The sequence below is a fragment of the Pongo pygmaeus genome, chromosome 17 (genome assembly GCF_028885625.2).
Source record: "Pongo pygmaeus isolate AG05252 chromosome 17, NHGRI_mPonPyg2-v2.0_pri, whole genome shotgun sequence".
Lineage (NCBI taxonomy): Eukaryota > Metazoa > Chordata > Mammalia > Primates > Hominidae > Pongo > Pongo pygmaeus.
The window spans coordinates 83,996,093-84,014,576 of record NC_072390.2 but is presented as its reverse complement, the minus strand read 5'-3'; the positions used below and the strand labels follow the sequence as shown (position 1 = coordinate 84,014,576).

The 18,484-nt window shown below is 34.5% G+C and overlaps 1 protein-coding gene across 23 annotated transcripts in view; it reads right to left on the bottom strand.

Annotated features, from left to right (window-relative positions):
* The window catches only part of CCDC102B (coiled-coil domain containing 102B), a 372,905-nt gene that overhangs the window by 202,240 nt on the left and 152,181 nt on the right, over positions 1 to 18,484 (bottom strand). For all 23 annotated transcript variants that reach the window (XR_010124190.1, XR_010124192.1, XR_010124194.1 and 20 more), the window contains one exon: positions 11,211 to 11,327. Coding sequence is in view for 18 of the 23 variants with exons in the window: in XM_063653804.1 (XP_063509874.1) it covers positions 11,211 to 11,327 (117 nt within the window). In the remaining 5 variants the exon portion in view is untranslated. The remainder of the gene's footprint in view (positions 1 to 11,210; positions 11,328 to 18,484) is intronic.

The window sequence follows — 18,484 nt, the reverse complement described above, 5'->3', positions numbered from 1 at the left end:
AAAGGATCGATTACTCAAATATGTCAGTGAGCCAAAGTCCAACACGGACATTTGTCCAAATTCAAAAACAAATGTCAATGCCTATGGATCGATTACATAAGGCTCTTCACCTCACCTGACCTTTTTACTGAAAGGTTCTTAATATTTATGGTAGAGGATAGGATTTCCCAAATGATTAGATAAAGGTCAGAGTATACACTTGAGTGTTGTTTGAAATTTAGTTTCCAATAATTATTTATGACAAGAATTCAAAATCATTTGTAGTGAAAATTTTAAGTGGCTCTTGTCTAGAACCTGGCGTATATCCTTTGAGCTTCCTATTACGCTTGCTTTTACCTCAATGCTCCACCTCACTGCTGCGCTCCACATTCTCTCACCTCCACAAAGTAAAATCGATGGGAGAAGGAGCTTCCTTCCCTCTCTTGCCAGCAGTCAGAGTGTCAAATAAAGGAGTAGGTTAAAATGACAACTGCTTCTACTCAACCTAGATTAATGGATAGAGCATACATGAGGAAAAACCTTTGTGGGGGCCAAGATGTTTAACTATAAAAAGAGGAAATACAGAATGAGTATTGAAAATTTTAAGGACCTAGAAGCTAAAAAAGCAGTGGGCAGGATTGTGGGATTGCCTTATAAGTCATTGGTACTGAAATAACTAAACAAAGCCTTGAACTCTAAATGTCAAGAAAATGACTAGCTTCTGAGAGCAGATTATTAAAGGAGTATAGAGCCACTTTGCTGGGGTCCATTGAAATGAGTGAATGTCAAAGTAGATGCACGGAATAAACACCAGCACTGGCGTACATTGAAATGAGTGAATGTCAAACCAGATGCATGGAATAAACACCAGCATTGGTGCACATTGAAATGAGTGAATGTCAAACTAGATGCATGGAATAAACACCAGCATTATTAAGCAAGGCAGTAGAAAATATATGGTGAAGGATTCCTTTGACAATTAAAATGGTTACTATGTAGTCAGCGACAAGATTTAATGAAATCTTTTCTAGAACAAAAATTTCAACGGACTCAGAAAAAAAGTGCATTCACTTTATTTGAAAAACAAACATTGAAGTAAAATGATTCATTATCTTCACAAGATATCAAGAATATTTTTAAGCCTAAAAAAGAATTTAGGTTTCTACTTAAGGAAGTTCAATTGAAGATTTCTTCCATGTTAAAATTGAATTCAACAATGGGTTCAAGATAACTTTTTTGTTGCTGTTAATATCCAAATACTTCATCTTCCAAATAAATAGGTGGCATTTACTGAAAATTTAATGGTTGTATACAATTTATAAATCATCACCCTTATTTTAATGTGAAGGCCTATTATCTCCATACCTTGGCTGAACAAAATATATGGTATTATTTGTCCTATTACATATCATTTCATTAATTATAATGTCTATTATTTCTTGAGAATATCCAGCGAGATAAGCACAGTCTTAAGCTGTTTGCCTTTGTTAATTCACTTACTCCTCCCTTATTTATATTTTATATATTCTCCCAAAGTTCTGAGATTACAGGAGTGAGCCACTGCCCCCGGCCAGGTGTTCCATCTTAATATTGTAAATATATATCTATATATTTACAAGTGACTAATGTAGTATACTATAATTGCATTTATTTTGCTATTATAATTTTATGTTTCCTGAAGTTATGAAGTGCCTCATAGTTTCTTTATTAGTTTTCAATGCAGTTACTAATCTGGAACATTCCAACAGAAGTATACATTTCCGAGAAATACTGACAAACTCAGAACATAATATAAGTGTCACTTTTATTTTATTTTGAGACATCTTTTACCTGGCATCAACTTTCACCATAATCCTGGAAATACTCTTGTAGTCTTTTCTATTTAGTTCTACTTCCTAACTTATGTTTCTTATGTCATTTTGTGAACTGCCAAGAGGTTACAACAGTTGATAATTTTTGGAGATTTGATATGTCTTATAATGTATTATTCTAATCTATATTATTATTGTAAATTGAGTATGTGTGGGATTCTAAGATGTAAATCACTTTCTTCAGAATTTTAAACATTTACCTACATTGTTTTATAATTTCTGGAGTTGCTTGTTGAGAAGTCTGATAATGTTTCTGATTTCTGATCATCTATATGTGCTCATTTATTTATCACTGCTTGCTTTCAGGCCATTTATTGTATTCCAGTGTTATGAACTTTAATGAAATGAACTTTGCTCTGTCTTTTTGGTATTATTATGCTACCTACTTGGATGGAAATATTCATCTAAACCATCATGACCTTCATTTGGAAGAATTTTGTTTTTCTAATTCTCTCACTTTTAAACTTCTTTTTTAAGGAGCTCTTACTTTGGGGGACTAATTGCTAAATTAATGTTTAAGAAACTTCCTTTTTAATTACATCCTTGTCTTTGTGGTTCACTTTCTGGGTAACTCATTCAACTTTCAACTCCAAATCATATCTTTTAATTTTCATTTGTGCTATGTTACATTTTATGTAACATTTTGTTATTTTTGGGGTAATCAATGTTTTTGCTCTTCAGATATTAGATATAGGGCTTTTAATCTACTTCCACTACCAGAATCATTTTTTAAAAATAAATTGCATTGTATATATTTAAGGTATGCCACATGATGTTATAATGTATACAGAGAGTGGCAAGGCTACTATAGTTAAGCAAATTAGCATATCCATCACCTCACATAGTTACCTATTTTTGTTCATTTATTTTTTTGGCAAGATCAGTTAAAATCTACTCATTTGGCATGAATCTCACATACAGTACAGTTCTGTTACCCTTGTATTTTTCATCTTGTACATTAGATCTCTAGACTGTTCATTATACATATATAAATATATATAAATATATGTATAATAAATACAATAATATGATGAAATGGGTAGATGTAGGTCAGAGGATACAAAGCAGCATATATATATGTATATATATGATGGGGAGATGTATATGTATGTATATGGTGGAGATGTGTGTGTATATATGTGTGTGTGTATGTGTGTGTATGTATATATATATATATGTATATATCTGTTGCTTTGTAGCCTCTGACCTACATCTGCCCATTTCATCATCCCCAACAATGTCCTTGGGACCCACTTTTTTGTTCTCTATCTCTATATATTTGAATTTTATTTTTAGAGTTCACATATAAGTGAGAACATGCTATATTTGAATTTTATTTTTAGAGTTCACATATAAGTGAGAACATGCAATATTTTTCTTTCTGTGTTTGGCTTATTTAGGTTAGTATAATGTCCTACGGGCCCATCCATGTTGTTGCAAATACCATGATCCCATTCTTTATTAGAGCTGAATACATATTCCATTGTATATACGTATCAGTTTCTTCAACCATTTTTTTCTTAAGTGAACACTTGGGTTGTTTCTATATCTTGACTATTGTGAACAATGGTGCAATGACCGTGGGAGTGTTGTATCTTAACAAGGTGGTGTTTTCATTCCTTTAGGTATATTCCCAGAGGAGAAATTGCTGGGTCATATGATTGTTCCATTTTGAACTTACTTAGAAACCTTGGTATTGTTTTCCATAATGGCTGTACCAATCTGTATTCCCACCAACAGTGTATGAGTGTTCCCTTTTCTCCACAGACTACCAGTATTGTTTTCTTTTCTACTGATGCTCTTCTATTTTTTAAAAATTTTTCTTCCTGATGTTAAAACTTCTCCATAACAGGAAATTTTTAGATGTTAATTTCTATTTAAGAATGAGTTACTAAAAAGCCAATTGGATGTTTAATGTACAAACAGGAGGGGCTTATTAAACAATGGACTTAAGTAAAGATAGTGGAGCTTCCAGTCCTATTTTCCTTTGAGAAGGGCACTGTACTCAGACATAAATGTTCCACTCTTTTGTGAAATGAATTTTCTTGGAGTTAAATGATTAAAGCATATTAAGAGTTTCCCTGTTCTTTATGCACAATGTCATTAAATCCCCCTATTGACCGTAAAGAAATCAGCCCCTCAGTTGCACGCACTGTGGTTCAGTTTAGAGTGCTTCTGTCTCAATTTTTCCAGAAAAAAATCTTTCCAGTTCTTTCTCTACAGTAGGAAAAGTGTAAGCATTGGCTGGCTATGTGAGAAGAAGAGAGAGAACTAGTGTTGAACAAAATCATACACATGATTTTAACCAACCCTCCTATTTTCTGTTCTTCTTTCACCCATTATCAGAGATACCTGTTGTTTCTTTTTATATATATACATTTTTTTTTCTCATGATAGAGTCTTGCTCTGTCACCCAGGCTGGAGTGCAATGGTGTGATCTCAGCTCACTGCAACCTCTGCCTCCTGGGTTTGAGTGATTCTCTTGCCTCAGCCTCCTGAGCAGCTGGGATTACAGGCACGTGCCACCATGCCTGGCAATATTTTGTATTTTTTTTTAGTAGAGACGGGGTTTCACCATGTTGGCCAGGATGGTCTCGAACTCCTGACCTCGTGATCCACCCGCCTCGGCCTCCCAAAGTGCTGGAGTTACAGGCGTGAGTCACCATGCCCCGCCTTTTATATATACTTTTAAGTTTGGGCATACATGTGCAGGTTTGTTACACAGGTAAACTTGTGTCATGGGAGTTTGTTAAACAGATTATTTCATCACTCAGGTATTAAGCCTGATATCCATTAGTTGTCTTTTCCTGATCCTCTCCCTCTTTCCATCGTCTACCCAGTGTGTGTTGTTCCCCTCTATGTGTCCATGTGTTCTTATCATTTAGCTCCCACTTGTAAGTGAGAACATGCAGTATTTGGTTTTCTGTTCCTTTACTAGTTTGCTAAGGATAATGGCCTCTAGCCCCATCCACGTCCCTGCAAAGGACATGATCTCATTATTTTTTATAGCTACATTCCAAACACTCTGGGATTGAAGAAAAAGTAGGAAACAGTATCTATATTTAATTTTCCAGATGTAAAAAGTTATCCTCCTCTTTGGCTTCTCTTGAAAATGTGGCAATCCTTTTATTGTGTTTGTAAAGATAAGTAATTCTATATACTAGGTAGTGAGAAAGAAGGTTTAAATGAAATATGAGCCTGGAATAATAGTTACATTCTTGGCTTATTTAGGAGCTAAAATGAATACATTGGTTACATGTTTACAATAACTTAATCCAATTTCTATCAAACATGATCATATATCACTCTAGATTCTAGAAATAAATCAATGGATTGTGTAGGAACTAATTAATCCTTTTAAATGCAGAGACTGATGTGAAGGGGAAAACATGGAGATATTTTATTAATACTATCAGTTGTCACTGGCTTTGCTCATTTCTTTTTCAGGTTTTGGGCTTGAAGTGAATGAGCAATATCAAAGAATTCCTTAGGAGAAGGAACATGTTGCTAAAGTCATTGTAAGAAAAGAGATTGGATGTTCTGACACAGATCATCTTCATTTTATTTCTCAAAGCTATAAGGCATTATTTCGTATTGTCTAAGTGGCAACAATAATTGTCTTGTTTATTTATTTATTTATATTTTTATTTGTGTGGCTAAAGTGCAACATGTAAAGTCAGCTTTTGCAATGCAAATTATCATTGGCTCTTTAAGGATATTTGATTTTTAAAATCTTATTAAAATGCTAATAATAGTTAAAATATTTTAACATATTTTTTAAAAGCAGTGTTCCTATTATTATTTAGCCACATTGTATTAAAAGATGTATTATAACTCCTTTTGCTTGATTTATGTGTTTTTGCCTAGGAGTCTAGCATAGGAGAGTTATATTCTCAAAAATGTACAAATAAATTTATAACAATACAATGAACAAATACATAAAATGTTTAGTTAATTTTTGGTGATGTAAAGCAGCATCACATAGTGGTCAAGGGTGTGAAGTTTAATGAGAGAGAGAAAGAGAGAGAATGGGAGAGATAAATTATAAGGAATTGGCTCATGCAATTATAGAAGCTAAGTCCCAAGATTTGTAGCCAGCAAGCTGGAAACTCAAGAAGTTCTGATGTTTCAGTCCAAATCCAAAGGCTGGAGCAGATCAAGTTTCCAGCTCAAGCAGTTAGGCATCAGTAAGTAGTTCCCTCATTCTCAGCCTTTTTGTTCTATTTAGGTCTTCAATTGTATGGATAAAATCCACCCACATTAGGGAAGGCAATCTGCTTTACTCAATGCACCCATTCAAGTGTTAACTGCATCCCGAAACATCCTCACAGACACACCCAGAATAATATTTGGACAAATGTCTGGGCACCCTATGGCTTAGTCAAGTTGACACATAAAATTAACCATCACATTATCTTATAAAATTGATATGTTGATTAAATGAAATCTAATGTTTTACGTCCTTACAAGGCACATGAGACCTACAAAGTATTCATAAACATTAGCTCTAAATATCTAGTGATACTCAATCTGAACAGAGTACTTTAATAGATCTTTATGCATCTTCCATTAATTTTCAGTATTTAAGACAAGGATGCACAAATCAAATAGTTTTGCTTCTTTGAAGGGGAAAGCTTCTTGGCCTGTTTATTTTTCTTTTCGTCCCTGCTCACCTCCAAATGACATCTTCCACTCATTGGTTAATAAAATAATTGCAAAGCATAATTGTTTTGATTTATCACCAGTCTGAGTTATTTCTTCAGTAAAGCAATTATTGTCTTGGTGATTTCCAGAAAGCCTAAAATCAGAGACTCAAATATGAACAGAAGATAATTTTTCTATTTTTCAGGGCACTTGAATCATTGCTAACTACACAGAAAGAAACGCTTCAACCTATAAAACCCAATTCCAGAACAGCTGTTTTGAACTTAAACAGATCAATACACAAAATAAAAACCAGTATGGTACATCACTGTTAGAAATAATTGTTCCAATAACTACTTGTGACTACTAGGATTAAAAAGTACATCAAGCAATATTTTACTAATGCATAAATTTATGGAAGCTATTTAATTAACAACATTTTCCACTGCTTAAATATTCAAATGTAGGAGAATTTCTAATAGTATTTGAGAGAAACAATTTACTCCATTAAAGAAGTAACTCAATTCAACAAAAGGTGTAGAGGACAGTGAATTTCTCCAATTCACCCCGGAAGTAGAGTTGTTATATGAAAATGGGGCTTATCTTCATGACTTAGTTGCCCAGCCACTACTTTTCTTGATAGTTCTGTCCTTTAAATAATTACACTTGCCAGTATGTGCCTGTGACTGTCTTAGTCCATTCAGGCCACAAAATATCATAACCCAGGTAGCATATAAACAAGAGAAATTTATTTCTCACAGTTCTGGAACCTGGAATCCAAGATTAAGTTACCAGTAGATTTTGTATCTGGTGAGGACCTGCTTTCTGGTTCATAGACAGCGCTTTCTCCCTGTGTATCCACATGGTAGAGGCATGAGCTAGCTCTCTGGGGTCTCTTTTATAAGGGCACTAATTCTAATTGTCCTCATAACTTAATCAACTCCTAGATGTCCCACCTCCTAATACCACCACCTTGGAAGTTAGGATGTCAGTATATAAATTTGGGGAACACACACACATTCAGACCATACTAGTGACCAACGTACTTTGAGTGCATCAAATGTAGTCAAATCTAGCCCGGGCATGGTGGCTCATGCCTGTAATCCCAGCACTTTGGGAGGCCAAGGTGAGTGGATCACTTAGCTTAGGAGTTCAGGACCAGCCTGGCCAACATGGTGAGACCCCTGTCTCTACAAAAAAATGCAAAAATTAGCCAGGCATAGTTGTGCACACCTGTAGTCCCAGCTACTTGGGAGGCTGAGGTGAGAGAATTGCCTGAGCCCAGGAGGCAGAGGTTGCAGTGAGCCGAGATTGTGCCACTGCAGTCCAGCTTAGGTGACAGAGTGAGACCCTATCTCAAAACAAACAAACAAAAAAAAGGAGTCAAATGTAGAACCGATCATATTCCAAATGAATATAGACAGTTTTGCCCTTCCTCCATTCTTATTTTACTTTTTCTTTCGATCTCATATAAAGTTAAAATGGAAGGCTGTCTTTTTCGATATGTGCTTTGTCCTTATCTTTCCCTCATTCATTCAATTAATGGCCATTTGTTGAGCAATTATGAGCCACACACTATTGCAGAATGAAGCTAAGAACTCCACCACCTAAACTGTCAGGCCCCTTCCTTCCCTTTTTATGCCATACTCATATTAACCAGGGATTTTAGCGGAAGAGAAATGTAATTGTTTGTTTGATTTAAGGCATATGTTTCTAGAAGGTGTCAGTTCATAGGAAAACATGTTTTCTAAGGAAAACGTTTGATGATAATGATGGAAAGGTTCTAAGTCAATGACCTCCCATGTAAAACAGAAAATTTCTCTCCACTGGAAATTAGAATCCTTGTTAAACACAACTATAAGAGTGTTAGTAAAGCAGTTTTGGATCAGAAGCATTGAGAGTAACAATTGATATGTTGACATGAAAGAAATTAGCATATTAGTGTAGACTTGCTAAGTTGACTTGTGACCTCATGGGATGCAGTAAACAGGGTCTTAGAAGAATTGTACACAACTTACAGGAAAAGTTCAAATGTATGTGTTTGTGTTCTAAGGAAGATAAGAGCTGGACGGCATCATATTAAAGATTGCAAGTAGCTTGAAGGTGTTGAACACTAGATGTGTTGAGGTTGGCACTAAAATATGCAGACTTCCTAAAGAAGGGAGGTGGGCTATTCCTAAGACAAGCTAACATTTACAGTGTTAATTGATACAGTACCTTCTTTTCCCACTCACATCAAAATCACTGAGCTCTTCTCTAATAGAAGACAGTAAGAAACTTAAAGGAGGCAATAAACCTCAGATTGTAATTCAGCCATCAACCTAAGTTAGCTAGAAATCTTTTCAGAAGACCTAGCTACCAAGAAAAGCTACTACTGATGTGCTATCAAAGATTATTTTCAGTATTTTATTTCAAACTATATAGCTTAAATTTTTTGAAAGAAATATCTGTTACTCAAGGCACCTAATATTTCCTGGATAAATTATTACAGGCTTTCATTGGTTATTCAACTTTCTATTTATCAGATTTCTATAAATGCAGAATAAGTAACAGTTTTATTCTTGAAAAAATGGAGTATTTAAACTTGTATTTATCTAAATGACCAGAAAGTATATTTCTCTGTGACAGCTTGATTCTGTTTTCCCAGACTGTTATTTTTCTCCAATGGTTTATTCATATCAATCTCATTTTATACATTCTATTTCCTGAATTTTGTCAATATAAACCCAGAATGTTTAAATCTATATCACTAACAGTCTTCTGAATTAACCTGCTTTCATTCCTCAATATCTTGCTCCAAAATCGTATAACCATTTCTAATATATCATCATATTCTCAGTAATTGAAATCTCTTTGCTAGAACATGTAAGGTCAGTAAGAGGAATTCAGATACAGGAGATTTAAATCAATTCAGATCAACACCTACTGTGACAATCTCTAAACATTAAATTATGATGACCCTGTAGTTCTAATTATGCAATATCCTTCATGTCAAAGATAATGCTGTTTAACTATGTCAGTAAATAAAATATCTGGTATTTCATCTAAAATTTCTGGCTAGCGCAATCTCCTAGCATCATTCACATTTGCTGTATAGCTCCCAAACTGTTGACAACTTACACTAAAAGTTATGATCTCTGGTGAATGCTGTACCCCTCACTGAAGGCTGTTCTCTGAAGGCAAGTCCATTTCTACATCCCACACCATTGAGTTACCAGAACACAGCACAGCAGATACCATACAATATTTGCAGAACTAAAGATTAAATATTAAATAAATATCTATATGTGCTTTCTTCCTTTTTGGCTGTTAACTATTAAATAAGCTTTTATACAACATGTTGTACAATGTTTAATGAAACATGCTTCTCAGAGCTGAGGGTCAAGAAAAAGAGATATCTATCCTGATAGTCTGATTCCTCTTAGAAAACAAAAGTTATGAAAGCCACCAATTTTTCCCTTTGACTTAGGAAGACTTGTATTCAACAGTTCAGCCTTTCTCATAATGAACCTCTTGAAACATGCCGTCTCACCCCCACACCCCTTTTAGGACTCATAGAAGAGAGGTCCAGGGATGGCACTGATGCGATGAGGAGGAACACAGGGAGGATATAATTCTCCTAAGCAGCTTAGCTGTAAGTTCCAATACTAGAGCACTCTGTCTCAGAAAACTGTTCCCTTGCAGTATATCCATTTTCCAAAATCCTATTTCATGACTATTATTAATATTATTATTACTATTATTTTAATCTGGAGACTGACACTCAGAGAGGCTTACGGAGTTGACCAGAATAAAGTGATCAGGAGCTGATTTCTAGCTCCAAAATCTGTATATTTCTAGCTCCAAAATCTGTATATTTCTAGCTCCAAAATCTGTATATTTCCCATTGCACTATATTCATCTGATGTAAATATACTCTGATGTCAGTTCAGAATTTGAAGAGTTATATAAGGAAGAAAACCTAATACAAATCAGTTTTCTACCAGCCTACAGTTGCATTAAATTCACTTCAGTCCGTAAATTGCTCTTACACATTTGTTTCCAAGACATTTTCCCAGAATTATCTGTTCCAAGACAAAATAATTTGTGATTTTCCATTTTTAATGCCATCATGCTATTTTCTATGAAGTACAAATAATTCAATCCCTTCTCCTTTCTACAAGGACAATAATTCTGTTTTTACCTACAGAACAGTGTCTACACATTTGCGAAAATTCATTTATTGTTGGCGGTGGCAGGAGTGGAAAAATATGTGTTTTCACTACTTGGTGTACCTAAGAAACGAATTAAGTATAACAAAAGTGAATTTATTTTATCTCTCACTGTTGTGAGCTTCCAATAGCAATGGTAATTCCACCAGAAATCGCATGACACATATCTTGTATGTCATTGGTTCTGAAAGTAAATGAACACACAGGATCCAGCAGCTGGTTGAACTTTTAAAAAATATTTATGCACAGTAAGACTTGTATTGGCCACAAGAAAGTTTCATAGTCAAATATTTCATCTTTGTAATATTCAAATACTTCAGATCTAGTTATGCGCCAATGTCATTCCAGCCTTTTAAATCACATATAAGCTGATTACATTAGCAGCAGCGTTCACTTTCATAAAGTAACCAAAGGCACGTCCATTACCCTACTTAAAATAGTATGGCATTTAACAACAGCCAGTTATGTTTTTAATATATATGGTACTCTTTACCCAATGTCTTACCTCTGCTCTTAACTCACAAATCACTCTGTCTTTGCTGTTTTGAGATTTGGATTCTTCCTTTATATTGTCTGACAGTTCTTCCATTTCATCATTATGCTGACCAAGAAGAATGTCAAACTGAAAAAGAAAGCTGAAATTACAATCACAGGATGCTATATAGGGTGGTTACAAGATAATCCACATTAGTCCTTCATTTAGCTTTAGTGTTGTTTTGCTTTTTTCCTATGTGGATTCTGGCAGGCTTGTTGCTGATGATGTAATGATTGTGGTTGAACCGTTTATTGTTATACCTGTAGTTAAAAAATGCTAACCTGTAAAAAAAAATCAGCAAATCGCCATAAATCCCAATTTATCAGTTGAAAAATAGGCAGAACTCAGTTACCTCCACAAACTCTGAAACAATTGACCAACTGGTTTCTAAACTAACCAATTAACCCTCATCTTTTCATCCTGAATATTAGTACCTCAGTATTCTTTGTAATCCTTTTTATGTCTATTTTCTATAAAGCATTAATAGTATATTAATTGTAACAGAGACAAACTTGGGCAATGGAAAAAAGTATATATATATAAAATATATAAATAAATATATAAATACATTATATATAATATATTATATATAATGTAATATATAATATTATTAATATAATATAATATATAATATATGTAAATATATATAATAATATATAAATATAAATATATATTATACATAAAGTATATTTATATATAAGTATATTTATATATATAAAGTATATTTATATATATAAAGTATATATATATATATACACACACACACACACACACACACACATTGCTTGGGCTGATAAAATACATGAAGAACATCCATAAAAGCTGCCAATAAATTCCCAGAGAAAATGACTGCAGAAAAAAAACAGAAAGGTGAGAAAAGTCCTACAAATGCAAACAATGATTATTTTCCCACAGCTGTTCTTGAAATTAAAAATTTTCAGCAGAATCGTGAAATTTGATAAATACATAAAATGTGTAGTTGCACACATATATGTTGTTTTTGTTGTATTGACATATATTTTAAGCTATGTTTTGTTGTATTGACATATATTTTAAGCTATGTAGATAAATGTTTCCATCATCCATAATATGTATGCAACTTGTAACAAATTAAAATACAAAAACTAATGTTATACTATCTGTTTAAAAATACAAAAGTAGTACTCATAATGTTGTTATTAATAATAATAATATTAAGCATGTACTAGTCCCCAGGAACTGAACTTGATATATATTGCCTTAGTTAATGCTAACAGTAATCCTATTTGTTAGGTATTGTTATCATTACCCCTCCTCTACAGAAAAGGGAACCATGTTGTTAAGAGACTTAAGTAACTTTTCTAAATTCACAAAGATAATAACTGGAGGAAGCAAATTTTAAGAAAGTTCCTGCCAAATGCATTACCTGAGTGTTAAACCATTATTGCATCTATAATTATAAACCTAAAGGCCATTGAAATAATTGTCTAAAACGCAATAAACTGATAGCAAGAGGTAGTAAAGGAAACAGCAGAAAATGTCATAGTCCAAGTATACTAGAAATCAACTACAATAATGGTAGAAGCCTGATTTCCCAACACACTACAGAGAGACTCCATGTTCAGAGCTGGTAACATAAAGAGAACACACAGAAGACAAGGACGAGGACAATAGATAATATCACAGAGTTATTTGAAAGTCTGAGTATGCAAGTCCAGCTCACTATCATGGAAGTTAAACAGACAATGTGGCATTAGTCCCTGGCCAAAAGAATATAAATTACTTTGCTAAATAAAACAGAGGACAGTAGAAGAAAAATGAAAGCAACCAGTTTTGGTTTAGATTCACCAAAAGAATATCGAATTCATTTCAGTGATTGAATGCCTCCGTTTAACTTCTGAAATCTTGTCATTAAACTACAGTGAGTTAAATCCAATAATAAACTCTTCAATTGTCAACAGAACTCTCAATGAACTGTACCACTCAAAAGAGAGAGGAGGCAGGAAAGCAAGTTTTTATAAACAACAGCAAAGGAAACCCACACCAAATACCTCAAATAAATCCATATCATTCATCATTGTGAGTGGAAAAATCAAAGATCTCTGTGCATGCGAAGGATACAAGAGTGGCAGAAAAACAAAACAAAACAAGAAAAACAGGAATAGTCAAGGCTGAGATTAAGAAACAGAATGTCTATAGGAGAAAGAAAAAACAGAAGAAAAGGGAGGTCACATGGAAAAGGAGAAAGGACGGAGGCTCTTAAAATAACTGAAGTAAGAGATCATGGTGGTTTTTGATCAGAATAATGGTGGAAATGGAGAGAAATAATTGGATCCAATGTAAGATATAAAAGATAATATTAGTTTAAAAAAACTACTGTAATCACTATCTTCAACAAAAATATAAGAATATATTACACTCATAAATTAAGGACACAGCAAATTCAAAAATTTAAATAATAAAATATAATCCTCTAGGAAATTTTTTAAATACGTTCAGAAAAAAATTGATTTGGGAAGTAGAGTTTAATACTGGAGTGTACTGAAGTTTGGTCCCAGTGCCTGTTGTGTTTCTGATCTACTCCACTGGACAGTTCCCCTGCACCTACCTCATTTGTGCTAATTGAAATGCTGGCAATTTTTAAGTGTCTGTCTCCAGCCTCTAGTTCTCCACTGAACTTTGAATGCACATGTCCAACTTCCTACTCAACACCTCTAAAGGGTATCCCAAACTTAACACACTGGAAAGCCAAATTCAGAACTTCTCCCTCAAAACTGTTTCTCTGTCAGTCTTTGTCACCTCAGTAAATAGCAATACCATCCTTCCCAAAATTATTGAATATGTTCTTTATTTCTCTCACATGCCACATCCAAACTAAAGCTAACTAAATCAGCTTGCCCTTCAGAATACATAGTAAATCCAGTTACTTCTCTCCATTTCCACCATTATTCTGATCAAAAACCATGATCTATTACTTCAGTTATTTCAGTAGCCTCCATTCTTCCTGCTTCTGCATGTAGCCTCATACTTCCTTTCTCAAGATAGCAACCAAATAAAGCTTTTTAAAAAGCAATTCAGATCATGAAACTCTCCTGCTCAATTTTATTCAGTAGCTTCTCAGTCAACTTATTATATAAATCAAAGTCCTTATTATCCACATGATCCGATAACTCCTCAGCCCTCATCTCCTACTCCTGGTCCTTATGCTACTCCAGACCTTCTGGCTTCCTCACTGTTACTTGTATACTCTAGGCATGGAGGAGTAAAAAAATAAATAAAAATAATAAGTAATAAATAAAATATTATACAACTAAAGCCATTAAAACAATATAGCAGGGAAAATTGATGAACAGATTAATTAAACAACTATACTTTCTCCTTTAAAAACAGAATTACTTTGAACATTTTAAAATTATACTTTGGACTCAAAATAACCTTAATTTTGTCACTTGCCTCTTCAACTTTAGGTTTAGATTAATGGATTTGTAATGAAAATCTATTTAGCGGCTGAAAACTTTAAAGCAGTGGACTTACAGATGCTAACAATGATTAATTTAGTGGAATTATGAATGTCATCCACAACTGATATACCACATTCATTAAGTTGAAAGTGACAGAAATAGAAAATACTCTATAAGGTGAATTACTCAGCATTACAAAGCATTTTCCAAGTTCCTGTCCTTTTATTTAATATTTATTTAGTATATTCTCTGGTAAGCCTTCTTTTTTTCCTGTGTTTTTACCATAATATAACTCCAAAATCACTGTTTAAAAATCCTCTGTTTGTACTGCAGTGTTTATGAAAATTTAAACCAGGCAATTTGCCATATCCTCGATCTCAGAAATACCTGCTATAATTCACTTCTGGAAAATTATCAGTACTATATATAAATATGTATTCTATATTCAGATAAGCATGGAATGGAAAAAACTGAAGATGATGTCTAAGAAACAAAAGTGTTGTGTAACGTAAAGTGTTTTCTTATTCATATAAGGTAGAAAAAGAAAAATAATTACAAAAAGGCAAAAAAGTAACACATCCTATTGTCATTTTGCCTCACATTTTAACCTTCAAAATGATCTAAAAGGATTAAGTAGTTAATGCAGACTCCAAAGTTCTGCTATTTGTGAAATCATGCACCAAATATTTAAGTCAATATTATGAACCAAGTAGAATTATTCAATCTCCCCGAACACCAAATCTACCATTTCTCCCATAACTTTCAACAAATGATCTTTCAACTTCTTTCATAGAGAAATAGGAGCTAAGGACCTCCTACTTCCTGTGATGAAATATACAAATTTGCATGTCTCCACAGAGACATCCCTTCTAAAATATCTCTTCTAAAGTCAAAGTCTAATCATTTCAGTTGTACTTAGAATTTCATACCTTTAGGGTACTTGGCAAACTCATTCTAAGAGTTGTTTCTCTCGTGTATCTTGAAATTTTCTTGGTTTCTTCCCCATTAACATTTAATTGCTCAATATTTTCCATTTAGGTTGGGGATGAGGGAGTGTGGGAGATCAAGGGTCGAAGGATAATCTTTTCTCTATTAATATTATGATTATACTTTAAGTTCTGGGATACATGTGCAGAATGTGCAGGTTTGTTACATAGGTATACATGTTTCATGGTGGTTTGCTGAACCTATCAACCCGTCATCTAGGTTTTAAGCCCTGCATGCATTTGTCCTAATGCTCTCACTCCCCTTTCCCCCCACCCACCCCCTGACAGGCTCCGGTGTGTGATGTTCCCGTCCCTGTGTCTATGTGTTCTCATTGTTCAAGTCCCACTTATGAGTGAGAACAAGTGGTGTTTGGTTTTCTGTTCCTGTGTTAGTTTGCTGAGAATTATGGTTTCCAGAGGTCTCAGAAATAACGCCACACATCTACAACCATCTGATCTTCGACAAACCTGACAAAAACCAGCAATTGGGAAAGGATTTCCTATTTAATAAATAGTGCTGGGAAAACTGGCTATCCATATGCAGAAAACTGAAACTAGACCCTTTCCTTACACCTTACACAAGAATTAGCTCAAGATGGATTAAAGACTTAAAAACATAAAACCTAAAACCATAAAAAACCTAGAAGAAAACCTGGGCAATACCATTCAGGACATAGGCATGGGAAAAGACTTCATGAATAAAACCCCAAAAGCAATTGCAACGAAAACCAAAATTGACAAATCGGACCTAATTAAACTAAAGAGCTTCTGAACAGCAAAATAAACTATCATCAGAGTGAATAGGCAACCTACAGAATGGGAGAAAATTTTTGCAATCTATCCATCTGACAGACTTCTAATATCCAGAATCTACAACGAACTTAAACAGATTTACAAAAAGGATAATCTTTTATCCAGTCTTGGAGCTTCCACTCAAGTTCTTTGTTTCCTCTTACCATCAAGTGCCTTGAAAGAGTTGCTGCACTTACCTTTCTCGCTCGCTTCTGCTACCAGCATTCCTCATACTTTCCACCACACAATATTCAGTTCTGCCCTTACTTGACTCCTTGGCAGAATTATACACAGTTGACAATGCCCTTGTTCAAAGACTCTCTTCCTTGGGCTTATGCAAAGAATGGTTTTCCTGCTTCCCTCCTGCTTGGATTTCTGTGCAGTTTTCCCTTTTCTATGTCTTGCTTGGTGCCAATCCTCAATGCCCCAACCCACAGTCATCCCATCTACTGTCATGGCTTAAGCCATCATCTCTCTGCTCATTGTTCAACTTTCCTTTCTACATTCATAAATCCAAAATCCTACCAAACACTTCCAACTCAACCTCAACATATTCAGGACCAAATTCACTGTCTTTTTCCCTCACGTTTTTCTTCTTGTTGCTGTGTTCTCTTGGTGAATGGCCGCCTGGCTGATAAGGTCAGAAATCTTTAACTTCTCCTTCTCTGTCACCTCCCCTGTGTCTTCAGGCATTTGCAACATCCGTTTAATCATCAATCATTGTCACTTCCTTCACCTGAATATTTCTCAGCTATCCACATACCTCCTCCATCACCAAGCTCAGGACACGTGAATACTTCTACCTAGATTATTGTAACAGGCTCATAACAGTTTCCTCATCATGCTTACCCCCCAAATCTCTTCTTCACACTAAGTTTGAGTCATTTTTTGAAATTGTGATCAGATTGACCTTGGTCAATACATTTTATTAGCTCTCCCCATTGCCTTCATGTTGATACACACATTTTTAATGTGGTTCTTGGGATAAGTATTGAATATCAATTAGCATAAGGGTATATGAGCAAGTATTTTATAGTTAGTCAGGTTTGGTAGCAATATATTCTTATGAAAGGTGAGGAACGTAAGAAGGAAATGTGTCCAAAGAGTAGACTCAAATGCAGTGGGCTCAGAAATATATGTGACAGCAAGGTTAAGATTCCAAATAATATGTATTATTTATCAATGCACAGAGAAGTCTTCAAACGGGCAGATAAGCCACAGAGAAGCATTTTATGCCTTAGATCGTTGCTTCAAAAAATTTAGCCAAAATCCCTTAAAGTAGATTTTACTTAATTCCCTCCCTTAACCTTAGAGAATGGTAGAAAATACATTGAATTATGTTTAGCTTTAACAAATAAAAAAGTATTGTATTTTTCAAGTCAAAATAAGGATGTCAAATGACTTATCTCAGTGGTCTTTTGTTCTCTTGCTGATGTATTTTTTAATTTTTAAAGTTTTTGTTAAAATGGTTTATTTATTTAAACTCAAAAATAAAATTTTTAGTGGATTTTAAATATTTACTTTTTATAAAATGAGTATTTTAACTGAGTTTTAGAAAAAAATGGTATATGGACTTGGAAGCATTAAATTAAGAAGTTTGTTTTTCTGGAAATGCAGTAAGAAGAAATATCATTGAGAAATAATATGCTCAATGATAATTGTCTGGATTTTCCTCTTGCGTCAGAAGCTATATATTTTCTCCCCAAAACAGCAGCTCCAAGAACTAACTAGCCTTTTTTTTTTTTTTTTTTTTTTTTTGAGACGGAGTCTCACTCTCTCGCCCCAGGATGGAGTGCGGCGGCACGACCTCGGCTCACTGCAAGCTCCACCTCCCGGGTTCACGTCATTCTCCTGCCTCAGCCTGACGAGTAGCTGGGACTACAGGCGCCCACCACCACGCCTGGATAATTTGTTTGTATTTTTAGTAGAAACAGGGTTTCACCGTGTTAGCCAGGATGGTCTCGATCTTCTGACCTTGTGATCCGCCCGCCTCAGCCTCCCAAAGTGCTGGGATTACAGGCGTGAG